Consider the following 14,844-nt stretch of genomic DNA (forward strand, 5'->3'; position numbering starts at 1 on the left):
AACGAAACGGATGCGGAAAGACGCTGCAAGCCTTTATTTCGCCATCTACGAGACGCACGATGTATCACACTAAAACACCAAGCAAAGCGACCATCCATAATCACTCCCCAACATGACCTCACTGCCAAGATCATTTCCTCACTGCCTCAAATTGGTTATCACCGCTCCAAATTGGCTTCCACCATCACTTTAAATCTCAACCTCAAGCTAAAAAGATCTCGATTGGATTTGTCACAATGCCATCGTCGATACAATCCGTTCAAAGCCATTCATTCGAGCCAAGCTCATAGCATGGAGATTACTCCCACAAACTCCACCAATGGCAGGGTGTACCATATGAGGCCAAGAGAGCAGATGTGCCCCACTTTTCCTTCATGGCGTATCCAGAAGATTTCGGCCAAGAGGCTGCTACTACATTTTCTTTTGACACAAGGCGCCTGTAGCTCAGTGGATAGAGCGTCTGTTTCCTAAGCAGAAGGCCGTAGGTTCGACCCCTACCTGGCGCGTTTAATTTTTTTTTATTATGAAACATCCTGTCACTTCTTTTTTTTTCAAGGTATCAGTCAGAGATATACATGCAGAAAAGGCAATCGCTTTGCTTGTTTTTATTTTGAAAGAAACGATATAGGAAAGTCCAATGCGAATTTTGTCTCTCGATCGAGTCCGATTCAATTTCCTCTTCCAAAACGGAAAATTTACGCCCAAGAAAAACTTGCGCCGCTCAACCGAGAAACGCGAACGGGCACCCTAGCTATGTAGACAGAAAATCTGGCCGGCGTGCGCCGTGCATCCATCCAATCGATCGCCAATGGGAACATCAACTAGCGAGCAAGGAGGGAGAGATCGCGAAGAGGAGACGGAACAGCAGGACGACCTGACGCGGCTGCTACCGGCGGACGTGCTCCGCCGCCTCCCCGCGCCGCGGGCTCGCCGTCTCCCGGTGCGTGTGCGCGGCGTGGCGTGACACCGTCGATGCCCGCCGGCTCATGCTCCCGCGCCTCCTGCCGCACTCGCTGGGCGGCATCTTCCTCCGCTTCTGCGGCTTCTTCTACACCCTGCAGCTCCTCGCCCGCCCCGCGGCCGACGACGACGGCCCCAGGATCCCCGGCGGCGGCCTCGGCCACTTGCCGGACACCGTGCCGTACGACTTATTCCCGTACGGCGGCAGCTTCGACCACTGCAACGGCCTGCTCCTGCTCGACGATGCCGTGGTCAACCCCGCCACGGGGAAGTGGGCCGCGTTGCCGCCACGCCCTCCTCTGTCGACGGAATCAGCAGATGAGTTCTACACGGGCAAGTACCTGGTGTTTGACCCGGCGGCGTCGACGCACTTCGAGGTGGTCTCGATCGATCGCTTGTTGTACATGCCTGATCAGACTGCTATTCAGGCGTCGGAATGGCCACCATCGCCGTGCACCATGCTTGTCTTCTCGTCAAGGACTTGGCAGTGGGAGGAGAGGTCTTTCCTCCGGGAAGGAGAGGCTGCGGGGACGCTCGATGACGTATTTTGCCGATGATTTTGTATTTTGCAGAATATCTTTTTCTAACAACAAGTGCCGGGTGATCAAACCGCCAATTGGCACCGAAGTGTTTCAGGACTTTTATCTAGGAAAATCAGAAAAGGGAGTGTGCTGTGGATTGGTTGATTATTCGGATAATATGTGCCGGCTTCGGGTCTGGAACCTCCAAGAACTTGGTGGCCGGATGAGTGGGTGTTGAAGCATCAAACCGACCTTCAGCTTCTATTGACACATCACAAGTACGACGAGCAAAGTGAGGGACCATGGATCTTGCAAGATGCCAACTATTATCAACGAGCGAGTGAATATAACAACGAGGAAGAAATCGCGCAAATGGATCTTGGGTGGGATTCTAATAACAACGACAATCTTCAGAATGAAGGCATGGTTGATGCGCGCAGTAATGGATTTATCGGTTTCCTTGGACTCCATCCTTATAAGGAGGTTGTCTTCTTGATTCACTCACTGAGAAGAGGATTGGCATATGATTTGAATAACTCAAAAGTTGAAGACTTGGGAAATATGTGTCCAAGAAGTTACAGAAATTGTCCTGGTTACATTGCATGTATTAGGGAGTCTTTTCTTTACACACCATGCTGGGTCGAAGAGTTCCCTCTACCCACATGACTTACGCAATATGTTTCCAAGAAGTTACAGAAATTTGCCTGAGCATCACCACGGATGTATTAGAGAGTCTAGACATCATGCTGTGTCCAAGACTTCCCTCTACACGCTTAATGATTTTGTGAGATTTAAAGGTTTTGCCAACGGAGTTATGCTTCAGCACCGATATTTTTAATTGTATGCTCAGTGATTCTTGTTGGGAGATTAATAGTACCGTTAGCCATGTTTAACATTCCTTTTAAGCTCGTTCTTTCTTCAAGCAGATTGCTCACGAGGTAAGAAGAACCTTTTGCAGTCCCTTTGGTAACATTGGCAAATTTTTAGCTATATGTACGATCATGACATGATCTTTGTTTTCGGCACATTTTCAATGCTAGTGGCACAAGCAAAAACATATGAATCATACTTCTACTGTTAACTACAGTTAGGTCCCATCTAGAACAAGAAAAACAAATGAATAAGAAGGAATTCAAAGAATGGATAGCGGTTTTTTATGTGAACAGCATATTTGGAAAACACCTTGAAAGTCTAGAAAGTAAGCGTTTGGATGTGAATAATGTCTGAGTCTTACACAAGCAAGGGAGAAAATAACATTGGAGTGGACGTCAACCTGCCCATTGCAAAAGTGCTGCGGCTGCACCATGGCAGGGCCGGAACATACAGAAATTCGTTCATCGTTGTTTGTTTCACTTCCTGAGCAATTCACTACACATCAGCATTCTTCTGCATTCGTGTTGCTGTTCGAATGGAAGATGTAGCAGCAAGTGTTGATGGCGAATCATGGTTCTTCTTACTCGTCGAATATGTTCAGGAAGCATAAACGATGTTCAGGGTTCCATTTTTGAGTTTATTGAAGCTACCATTCTGTGCATGCTTGGCAGGGCCTATCTCCTCATGGGAAACAAAATTGACTGTCCTGAACTGAATAAGCTACCACTCTGTGCATGCTTCCTTGCCGATCGGCATGCCTCTATTGACAGACCGAACATCTGCTTTCTGCATCTGCTTCATATAGGAATGCTAGCGCAAGCTCCAACAATGACCACTGAAATTGATGTCAGGTGAAGATGTTGGTAGCCACTGAAATTGCTGCCTGCCATGCGCACTGTGTCCGTGCTTCCAAATGCACATGCCTGGAAGGAGCACCAGTAAGCTTCTTGGTTTACAGGTTCTAGTGCAAGAGATTGCATTGCTCTGAAAATCATTTTTGGCATCGATGCGCCACTACTGACAGACCGAACATCCGCTATCTGCATCTAGATCAATGATGATCATTACCCTTCCTTCATCTAAGCCATGGTGCCGATGCTTGATTACACCAAAGCATCTAAGAACCATTACGCTTTTAACCTCGAGATCAGCTGCGCGCCATTGTCATCATTGAGCAGAAGTGCTAGGTGCAGAATTAATCCCCATTCAGAGTCTGAAACCATCCAGGTATTGGGATGTTCACCCATCTCAGCTGCAGCTGCAAGTCAGTCTCAAGTGTGTAATGGGATGCAACATTCAATATTTCATCAGCGATTATTAGTCTTGTTTTCATCTCTGAAACATTCCCCACCACGCGCATTTGCTTGCAAACTTGTCACCATTGCAAGTGCTTGCTGGATCTGGAAGGTCTAACCTAGCAGATTGAAGCGAACCATCAGACTCCAGGCATGCAAGCGCGATTGGGAAAGGAAGGAGACGGAGAAGAAGATGATGGCACTTACCATTGAAGCCGCCCAGAAGAGGGACGTCGCCGGAGAGGGAGCAGTTGGTAGGTGGCCCGCAGGCCCGGAGCTCTGCTTCCTTGGCCGCGACGGCGAGGAAAGCTCGATCTCGTCCCTGGTCAGGTACCACGTCCTGGAGGGGCTAGGCCAGCGGCTGCGCCCGGCCTGCCGGCGGCTCGCCGCGACCCCTCCTTGCCTGCCGGAGCCGTAGAGTCGCCGTGGTAGCCATGGCCCATGGTCAACAAAGTTTGCATAAAACCCCCTGACTAGTAATCGTGATCCGATATTTTACATAAAGACCCCTAATATTTCACAATAGTCCCTATTTTGTTTCAGCCAACAACCACCGCGCTCCTCGTTCCCCTCCGTCGATGGCGACGGCGAGTCGCGCCGAGCGAGGTCTCCTCCGGCTACCCCATCCCCCTTACCCTCCATATCTCCGTCCTGATCCTTCTCCCACGGCCGGGGATTTGGTTCTTGACGGTCCGTTCGTCAAGGAGGATGCTGTCACGCAGGCTTGCGTCTCTTCTCCCCTAAGAGAACAGCGAGCTAGCGTCCCTCTGGTATGATGTGGCGGCGGCCGGCCAGCGTTTCCATCATCCCCACCGGCAAAGACCCCGTCTCCTGTTGCAATGCAGGCTTCAGTGGTGTTGCAATTGCAAGCCATCGGCGTTGATGAACCTTATAGCTAAGTGCATGCGCTCTGAATGAGCACCGTTCTGTCAGGATGGAATTGACAGGCAGTGACATGGCATGAGTAAAAAGTTTCGTTTGTGTTCTTAAGAGATGAATTCAGAACTCTTTCCATTTTTCTGGTAAGTGTTACTTGCTGATAACTGATCTCGATTGCCAATGGAGGAGGCATGATGGAGCGAAATGCAGCCGAGGCCAACTTAGGAGAAAGTTTTACCAACAGTGTAGGAGTGGTAGAAGAATTAAGTAAAGGACGATGGAGCTTATCAAAACTGGTGACCTGCACGAACACATTAAGTATATAGCAGCTGTTCAAGTTCAACCACATGAGCTGAACACATCTGCGCTAAGTTGATTGAGCATATACGGAGGCGATTGGCATTTCCAGTGCAATCCATACAAATGCGGTGACTTCTCAGGAGTGATGTGGGGATGGGCGGATGGCTGCTTGATCTCTTAGGGTAATCCTGTTCTACAGGTTCACCGAAATATGGAATCCACAGAGACGATGCACATTTACACCCATGAATCAGTCCATGATGCTTGTTGCCCAATGCCCATGCAGTAAACTTCTCTGTAACTGCAAGGTAGGTAACGAAGTTCTTCAGGAGAAAAAAAATTGTAGCAAACTTCTCTGTAACTGCAAGGTAGGCAACAAAGTTCTTCAGGAGAAAAAATTGTAGTACCTAATTTTGCTCTCTCGATTAATTGCCGTACCTTGTACACACAACACACTACTGAAGAGTGGTTGATCTTGTGACCAGACTGAACTCAGCATTTTATCACGACGCTTGGGTTGGATGTCTCAGCTTTTGCACGAATGCCAGTAAAGAATAGCTGTTCCCCGTATAGTGGTTGACTGGCACTGTCAGTTAGGGAAGCATCCGATGCATAATCAATCAGGGAACAGAAGAACAGACGGCAGGGTATACCTTGCGTCAGGTAACAACAATTACTACCTTTGATAGATAAGTGTACCCTTCCGTTCTTCTCCTCCTTGAGAATGCACAAGTGGTAGCCTTCTGATTAAGCATTCCTCACCAAACGAACTTTGCAAATTCAAGCGAAGCATCCAAGTTCGAGCATGCGAATGCGATTGGGAAAGGAAGGAGACGGCCAGGAAGAAGGCAAACTGAAGCCAGACGCGGGACGTCGCTGCTCGCCGGTGAGGGAGCAGAAGGTTGGTGCCCCGGAGCTCTGCCTGCTTGGCCGCGACGGCGAGCCGAGCTCGGTTGCGTCCCTGGTCAGGTTACCACAGCCGGGCAGGCCAGGGCCTGTGCATGCTCTTGGCCGCTCGCCGCCGCCGTTCCCCAGCCGGAGCCGGAGATTCGAAATTACATAAAACCCCCTCATCAATCTAAACGTTTTACAGAAAATTCTTTAAATTGGATCGCGATCCAATAATTTTACAGAAAAAGCCTACAATGGATCGCGATTATTAACTACGATCCAAATATTTGCATAAAGCCCCCTAATATCGAGGTCCATGGGCGAGGGGAAGCAGTCGCCGACCGCGCAAGAGACCACGGAGCGAGGCGGCGGGGCTAAGACCGCAGCAGCACGACGTGGCGCGGCTTCTGCCCGACGACGCGCTCGGTGACATCCTCCGGCGCCTCACGCCGCGGAGCTTCGCCATCTGCCGCTGCGTCTGCAGGTCGCGGCGTGCCGCTGCAGGGCGCCTGCTGCGCGGACCTCCTCCCGCTCCAGCTGCGCGGCGTTTTCGTGGAAGTCTCCGGTGAGGGCCTGCAGGAGTTCCTCGCCCGGCCGTCGACGGCCCCGCGGTGTCCGGCTGGGACGACGACCTGCCTGACATCCGTGCCACGTCGGACGCCAACGACCACTGCCACGGCCTGCTCCTTCTGATACTTGAGGAATCGTGTGGTAAGATCAAGTGGATATCACTATATCAGTACATTGCAGGGACCTCAAGAACACTGTGCCACGTCAGAACAATGAGCAACAAGTTCACGGACCTGGGATTCTACAATATCTGAACTCTAACATCTACGAGGATTCAGACAGAAACAAGGAAGCAAGAACTGAAGAGAAACTTGATTGGAACTCTGATGATGATAATGTTCTTACTGGAAAACATTTGCAACTTGGCATCTTCACTCATCATGACTTTACATATTCTAATCTCCAGCTACTAGCTAGCTGTGTCTAAGGAGCAAGTTCGAGAGAAATTCGCGTCTCAAGACTCTCAGTTAAAGGGAGCTAGCAGATGGATGAAGCCGAGTTGAACAGGGTCATTGCTTTTAGATTCGAACTCCAACAAATTCCTCGTCGCGCGGCCGCTTCGGATTCGTTCGTGGTAACTAGCCATCGCTAAATTCAGAGGAGGACCCTCCATTGTTCCGCCTCGCGAGTCGCGGAGCAGAACGAGGTCACAAACTCACAATTCACAAATTCGGGATCCACGACGGAGGCCGGCCGCAGATCAGGTGTTGCCTCGCCTCGCCTCGGCCGAACGAGCGATTACTGCCAGGAAGAGGCCGAGGCAAGAAGCCATGGCGCGGGACCCGTCGGCGCTGCTGCCGGAGGACGTGCTCGCGGGCGTCCTCCGGCGCCTGGCACCGCGCAGCTCGCCACGTCCAGGTGCGTCTGCAAGGCCTGGCACGCCCTCGTCGACGCCCACCGCCTGCTGCGCCCGGAGCTCCTCCCGCGCTCGCTGGCCGGCATCCTCGTCAACTTCCACGGCCTGTACGTCACGGAGTTCTTCTCCCGCCCCTCGACGGACTCGTACGTCTTCGTCAAGCACGACGAGGACGGCGCCCTCGCCAGCCACGCCGGGTACCATCCGTCGCCGTCCGCCGTCGTTAGGGATCACTGCAACGGCCTCCTCCTGATTGACGCCGACGAGCGCTTGGTACCCAACCCCGGCACGGGATGGTGCGCTCACCTGCCCCCGAGCCCGCCTCGCGTGTGGATGCTGATTCCTTTGACGTTCGGCACCTTGTCTATGATCCCACGATCTCCCCGCACTACGAGGTGTTCTTGTTCCCACGTTTTCGTTACAAGAGAGAACCTGAGGACTTCTTTCCAACAAGTTCTTGGACAGAACACGATCCCATGGTTGAGCAATACGAGGATTTCTCTCCAGGTTCTTGGGCTGAACACGATCCCGCCATGGCAGAGCAATCCGAGGATTTCACTCAAGGTTCTTGGGCTGAACACGATCCCATGGTAGAGCAATCTGAGGATTTCTCTCCAGGTTCTTGGGCTGAACACGATCCCATGGTAGAGCAATCCGAGGGCATCTTCTCTCCAAGTAATTGGGCTGGATACGATCCCATGGTAGAGCAATCTGAATGGCCACCATCGCCGTGTGTTCTTCGTGTATTTTCTTCCAAGACGGAGCGGTGGGAAGAGAGGTCATTCATTAGAGAGGGGAACGCTTCAGGGACCATTGCTGACATGAGATTAGATTGGCCCGAGGATCGCAATGCAGTCTACTGGCGAGAAGCACTTTACGCACACTGTCAAACTGATTTCGTTATGAGGTAAATTCTCTATCCTTAAGCAACGTAGTTTATAATTTGGATTTTTTTTCTCTCCATAGCAAGATTATCGATTCGACGGTCTACTAACCATTTTCTTATAAAAAAAAATTGATCTTTTCAGAATATCCCTATCAAATAATAAGCTCCAAGTGGTCAAGCCTCCGATTCATTTTCAAGAGAACCAACATTTAGGACTTCATCTTGGAAAGTCAGAAAAAGGGGATTTATTTTGCACTAGCCCGCGGACGGTGCGAGCTTAAAATATGGTTCCTTGATGAATCATGCTGCCAGATGGAGTGGGTGTTGAAGCATGAAGCTGATCTCACTGGATGGTTACTGAAGCGTAACATTGAGCGACAAGAAGTTCGTGGGCCATGAAGCTTACACGACATTAACTATCACTCTAATAGAGCGTTGAGGCGGAGTTATAAGAAAGATGATGACATAGAAGTACGGGTGGAAGAAATCTTTGAATGGGACTCAGAAGAGGAGGAACTTGAATCCTACACTAAGAATGAAGACGCGGGCCAAAGGTGTTACTATGGATACATCAACATCCTAGGATTTCATCCGTACAAAGAGATTATCTTCTTGGGTGAACGGATGAGGAGGGGATTGGCATATCATTTAAATAGCACAAAGGTTCAAGATTTGGGTAACTTGCACCCAACGAGATATGACGGAGGACTAATTAATGAGGAGTTCATAGAACAATGTTTTCCATACACGCCCTCATGGATCATGGGGCCCACTAGAGAAAAATGATTTGGATAGTTAGGACATATCAAAAGTTAGTATATATGTTGGTTATTAAATAAAAGGCGATTGAACCATACATCAATTTTGTTCTTTCTTTTTCTAACTTTGATTGAACCATACATCAATTTTGTTCTTTCCTTTTCTAACTTTGATATTGTAAGAGCAACTCTAGCAGACTCTCTAAACAAACTCCCTACTCTAAATTTAGAGGCCAAAGCTAGAATACGAACTGCAGCAGGATCCTTACTAGAGCCCCTATCTTAGGGAGGCCTCCAAATTTAACCCCACAACCCCTAGACCTGGGGGGGTCTGCCCTGGGTCGCCATCCTTCCGTTATTCCCGTAGGAAGGGACTTTTCAGCGTGCCTTTTTTTTTTGCCCCGCGCACCTTTTCTTGTGCAGCAAATCCTTTTCCAATCCGCACCGCTGCCAGAAGCGGTCGTCGTGCCTTTTCTCCACCCGTCGTCCTCCCCAAGCGCCGTCGAGCCCTCCACCTCGGATTCCATCTCAGCAACAGCCCCCTCCCTTGGCCCACCCTTGCAGCTCCCGTCGCCGGCCAAGCAGAGTGCCCTCCTGTGCGTCGGCTGCCCCATCCACTCCTGTGCGCCGACCGCCTTCGGTCCGAGCGCCGCGCAAACCCGGCCACCTCCTCAATTTGGCCCCAACCTCCACCACGAGTGCCACTGCAGGCCACGCCGCCCTTGCAAGTTCTATTTTTTTCTCAATTGTTTCTACGTGCATCAATCAATGATCCACCCTTATCGGTTCAAGTGCAAGCTTCTTTGGCCTGCTCAGATGCAAACAACGCACATGTGATGCAAACTTGCAGCACATGCAAATGCACATACATTTTTTCTTCTAAATCATATGTACAGAGATTGTTGCTATCAATATTGTTGTTCTGAAAATTCAGAACTCATGTACAACATGACCATTTAATTTTGACATGACCATTTAATTTTTAGTTGTAGAATATATTCTAAAAATGTAGAAGATTTTTTGATGTACTATTTGGGAAATTCCTTTTTGCTTAGTCCATACCAAATGATATTAGTTTTGATAGTAGTTCAGTACAAAGTTCATTGGTAAATTCTCTTATGGCAATTTTTTAACTGAATAATGATTTCTCTTATTAGATGTGTGTGCTAGCAAATTATTTTTTAATTGAATGATCATTTCTATTATTAGATGAAATTTTTTCAGTAGCTCCTTTTGTTACTTGTGTGCAGTCACATAGTTTTTCAGTAGTTTGACTATGTTCATATTGTATGCAGTGAATTGCAATGGCAGCAAGAGCTAGTTCTTGGTCGAACTTGTTGTCCGATGAGACTGATGTAGAGGCACTGAGCTTGCAAATACCAATCAAAGGCATTGCTAATCTGGTCAGTGGTGGAAAAGGAAGCACCAAATGATCAAGCAACTACACTCAGCAGAACGACATCCAATTGTGCATGTTGTGGGAGAGTATCAGCACCAATCTTATTGTTGGAAATGAGCAGCCAGGCATGGCATATTGGAAAAAGATTGCTGAGCACTTCCATACCAACCGCACCTTCCAATCTGACAGGAGCGCAAACTCGCTCGAGCATCGTTGGGATACCATTAAGAAGGAATGCAACAAATTTCAAACCTTATATGAACAAGTTGAGCGTCGACATCCAAGCGTCATACCATATAAAGAGCATGTAAGTGTATTTGTCCATTGATCACTTTTTGTAGATTCCATTTTATCCTGATAACTTACACTTGAGTCTTTTTTTCAGTTTCTTGAAGCCCAAACATTGTACTCTAGCCATGCACAAAAGAACAAGGCTTTTTAGTTTCTTCACCGCTAGATCAAAGTGAGGAATTATCCTAAATTTCAATCATCAGTAGATAAAACGCATAAGAGGTCAAGACCCACCAAGTCTTCCATGCCCTCTCAGGGAGACGCATAAGAGGCTAAGATCTAGCAAGTCTTCCATGCCCTCTCAGGGAGGTGCTGAAGAAGAGGAGGGAGATGAGAGTGGTAAGAGTCAAGCTTCCAATTTAGCGCAGGCAAATCAAGAGAAGAGGCCAATTGGAAGGAAGCAAGCAAAGTAAAGGTTGAGAACTGAAGGAGACCGTACAAATAAGCCATTCAGGAGTTGATCTTGGATAAGAAGGAGGAGAAGAAATTAAAGGAGGAGAGGTGAAGGAGGTGAAAAAAATTAAGGAGGAAAGGTGGAAGGAGATAAGGATGATTCATCAGCAAAAGATATTCTTAGAAAAGAAAATATTGATGTGGGAACAGAAGCGGAGAATCATGTTCTGTGATTTGAGCACCATGGATTCATATCAGAAGACCTATGTGTTGGCAATGAGGGCACAAATTGCAGCATAAAAATTGGTTGCCTTAAGTGGTGGGTTCGGCATCGGGTTTCATGATGGTAGTGGTGGAGATTTCAGTGGAGCAGCACAATAGGTATGTACTGTGATGCTTTCAGTAAGATTTTTTTTATCTGGTATATGTTATACATCTAGATCTGTCCTCTAATACTTGTTTGCATTGCTCGTGTGTCTAGACGGATATGCAATTTGGGACAACTGCAAATATTCAAAAAGTTCATGTTCCTGCATGAACTTCCTTCAAGGATAGCTGGAAGTATTCAAGTTCATGTTCCCGCATGGACTCCCTTCAAGTATTATCTTATGTTCAAAGAAACCAAGCTCAAATTATTGCACTTTTCTATATGATGCTTGATGCTTTATTCAAATTGAGCACCTGCATACTTTGGAGCAAAGTAAGTTGAGCTATTTATGTCACCATAGGAGGATCTTTACCTTTTATGTTGAACTATTTATTTATCTGCACCAAGTTTGAACTATGTGGTGTGCTTGATAATTTCTATATGCATGCAATTTTTATATTGAAATTTTGAAGTTTGAATTGTTATGTTTGAAATCACCATTTTCAACATGGTTCATTGCTATGGTTTAGAAATATTTATGTTTGAATTTTAGTGGTGTGATATAAAGGATATATATGGAGAATAGGCTGAAATACAAGAGAAAAAGAAATAGGGGATGAGATCTAGGAGCTTTTGCTGGAGTTTGGTGTAAAAAATAGAGCTCCAAAAGTAGAGGAAGCCCCTACTTACTGAGTAGGGACTCTTATTTAGGGATCATTGCTGGAGTTGCTCAAATACCTTCTATCTTCGAGTAGTGGTGATTTGTTGTATGAGCTAGTTTGTCCCATGGAGCCCTACCGATACATATCTCTTGTTTGATTAGCAGATTCATATGCATACTACCAGTAATTCATTAGGATAACGCTACAGAAATAGCATAGAGGAATGCTCAATATAACGCTTGCTCTGGATGTACGCAACACGCTAGTCGTCATCGTCGCCTATCCGGCTGATTCGGACTAGGCTTTCACCCAAGGGATACAGGTAAGGGGTCAATTCAACAATTTTTTTAAAAAAACAGGTCATCACTCATCACCATTCTTCCGGTGGCTTGATCAATAATTTACACTAATCTATGCCGGTTATCGGATCGGCACAATAATGTTGATCCGGGCCGGTTGCGTCACCAGGCACGGACAATAAGCATATTTGAACTCTATTTCATTCTTACATACTTCTACACCGAGTATGGTTCTGAGATAAAACAAGTAGTAATGGACAACAAATCTAATATTCACCTCCTGCCACTCTGACTCCGATTCTTTTTCACCATAGCAGTAATAAGGGCATGTTTGGTTACTTAAGGTTTATTATAAGCCTATGGAGAGGCTTATAATAAGTTCAAATAGGTGTTTGGTTGTATGGATTTATAATAAATCTTTGTAGTAGCAAATGATTTTTGTACCTCTCATTAATGTTCTTGAAGGAGCTGAATGGATAGGGTTATGGAGGGGTAGAGATTGAAAGCATTGTTTTTTAATGGAGTCCACGGAAAATAAACCTCATAAGTACCATTTAAAAGGGCTTACGGGTTTATAGTGAGGCTTATAATAAGCCTCTCCTTTGAACCGGGTGTTTGAATAAAATTTAGCTTATTTAGAGCTTATTAAATGGAGTTTATTATAAGCCTTAAGTGACTAAACAACCCAAGTCATATCAGCGGAGCGCGCGGATAGCAAGGTCACGAACAAAAGAATAAGGAATCCCAGGGAAGAGCAGTCTAGGGCAGAGTCCGCAGAGCATTGCCCCCACCTCGATTTCGTCTCCACGTACTTCCAACACGGTCCAGGCCCAGCCTACACATAGGGGGAACATCATGGAGACGGCGGACCTGACAGCGCTGCTGCCGGAGGACGTGCTCGCGGGCGTCCTCCGCCGCCTCACGCCGCGCGGCATCGTCAGGTCCAGGTGCGTCTGCAAGGCGTGGCGCGCCCTCATTGACGCCCACCCGCTGCCGCGCGCGGCGCTCCTCCCGCGCTCGCTCGCCGGCGTCCTCATCAACTTCGAGAGCCTGGGCGCCACGGAGTTCTTCTCCCGCCCCTCCGCGGACGAGGACCGCCGCCGCCGCACCTCCGCCGGCGAGCACCACCACTACCTGCCCGGCGACTGCTACGACGCCAAGAGCTCGTGGCGCGGTCGTCTCCAGGACCATTGCAACGGCCTCCTTTACAGCGACTACGGCAACTGCGTGCTCAACCCCCCCACCCGCTGGTGCGCGCTCCTGCCACCGGTCCCGGCGCCGGCACGCGTGGGGACCGAGTACCACTCCTTCCAAGCTGGGCACCTCGTCTATGATCCTACGATCTCCCTGCATTACGAGGTGGTTTTAGTCCAACAGTTCATGTGCAGGGGTAGTACTAGGCCTAGGAGGATCAAATACGATCATGTGGTAGAGCAATCGGAGTGGCCACCATCGCCATGTGTTCTCATCCAAGATGCAGGAGTGGGAAGAGAGGTCATTTGTCAGGGAAGGGAAGGCTGCAGGGACGACGGTTGCCGACATGAGATTGCATTGGCCCGAGAAGCGCAATGCCGTCTACTGGAGTGGGGTGCTTTATGTGCATTGCCAAACCAATTTCGTTATGAGGTAATAACATCTCAATCACTAAGCATTGTCGTCGTTGTGTTATAATTTCAAGTTTTCTTTTCATAATAAGATAATTCAATTGAACGAAAGATAATAACCTTTAATTTTCTTATCAATGTTTTGCAGAATATCGTCGTCGAGTAATAAGTACCAAGTGATCAAACCTCCATTCGATTTTCTAGAGGACAACTATTCCGAATTGTATCTAGGGAGGTCAGGGAAAGGGGTGTGTTGTGCAGCAGCCTATGGACGAAGCTTGTTTAAAGTATGGTTTCTTGACGAATCGTGTGTTCGGATGGAGTGGGTGCTGAAGTACGATGTTGACCTCACTGGATGGTTGCTGAAGCATAAACTTGAGCCACGGCGGCAAATCCACGGGCCGTGGACCTTACAAGATACTAACTTTCACTATGATAACAAGCATCGGGATGAAAACAAAAGTATACAAGTATCTTCGCAAGAAACTTTTGAAGGGGACTCGGATGATGAGAAAACTGAGTGTAGCTCGAGCAGTGCCAATGGAGATGTGGGGCACTACCGCGATCGTATTGATGTTTTTGGGTTTCATCCGCACAAGAAGATTATCTTCTTGAGCAAGCAGATAACAAGAGGACTGGCATGTCATTTGAATAGCTCAAAAGCTCAAGATTTGGGATGCATATGCCCGACAAGATATGATAATGATTACATGCACAATGAGCAAGGCGTAAAACAATCTTTTCCATACACCCCATGCTGGACCATGGGACCAAGTACAGAGGAAAAGAAAAACTTAGAAGAACATGCCAACGGTTAGCGTAGCATATTTGCTTTGGATATGGTGATGGAAGTCGAAGATGAAGGGCATCCATTGAAGTGGGGGGTGGATCTAGAGTTGTGGTCCGTGGTACCGTGGTACCGTGGTAAGCTGCCCTCCAGCAACGCGCGCGGTCGTGTTGTGGCGCTTTGTGGGCTTGCAGTGCAGCCCGGCCGGTGGGTTCGCGGCCCAAACTCTATTTGTCCAGCCCCCACTCCATCC

At 48.0% G+C, this 14,844-nt stretch overlaps 1 protein-coding gene, 1 non-coding gene and 1 pseudogene across 2 annotated transcripts; all 3 read left to right on the plus strand.

The window, feature by feature from the left end:
- Positions 1-433: 433 nt before the first annotated feature.
- Positions 434-506, plus strand: TRNAR-CCU. Its single transcript has one exon. It is a non-coding gene; the product is annotated as a tRNA-Arg (tRNA).
- A 245-nt stretch (positions 507-751) lies between these two features.
- LOC112877643 lies at positions 752-1,587 on the plus strand. The gene has a single exon (XM_025941991.1). It carries the CDS (start codon positions 987-989, stop codon positions 1,515-1,517), a length of 531 nt encoding a protein of 176 aa, XP_025797776.1. The 5' UTR covers positions 752-986; the 3' UTR covers positions 1,518-1,587.
- A 5,472-nt stretch (positions 1,588-7,059) lies between these two features.
- Positions 7,060-8,817, plus strand: LOC112872708 (annotated as a pseudogene).
- The last annotated feature ends 6,027 nt before the right edge of the window (positions 8,818-14,844 follow it).

This window comes from Panicum hallii, chromosome 9 (assembly GCF_002211085.1).
Source record: "Panicum hallii strain FIL2 chromosome 9, PHallii_v3.1, whole genome shotgun sequence".
Lineage (NCBI taxonomy): Eukaryota > Viridiplantae > Streptophyta > Magnoliopsida > Poales > Poaceae > Panicum > Panicum hallii.

Excerpts from the sequence above, each read along its gene's own strand:
- LOC112877643 (XM_025941991.1), top strand. The coding sequence starts at position 987 with ATGCTCCCGCGCCTCCTGCCGCACTCGCTGGGCGGCATCTTCCTCCGC.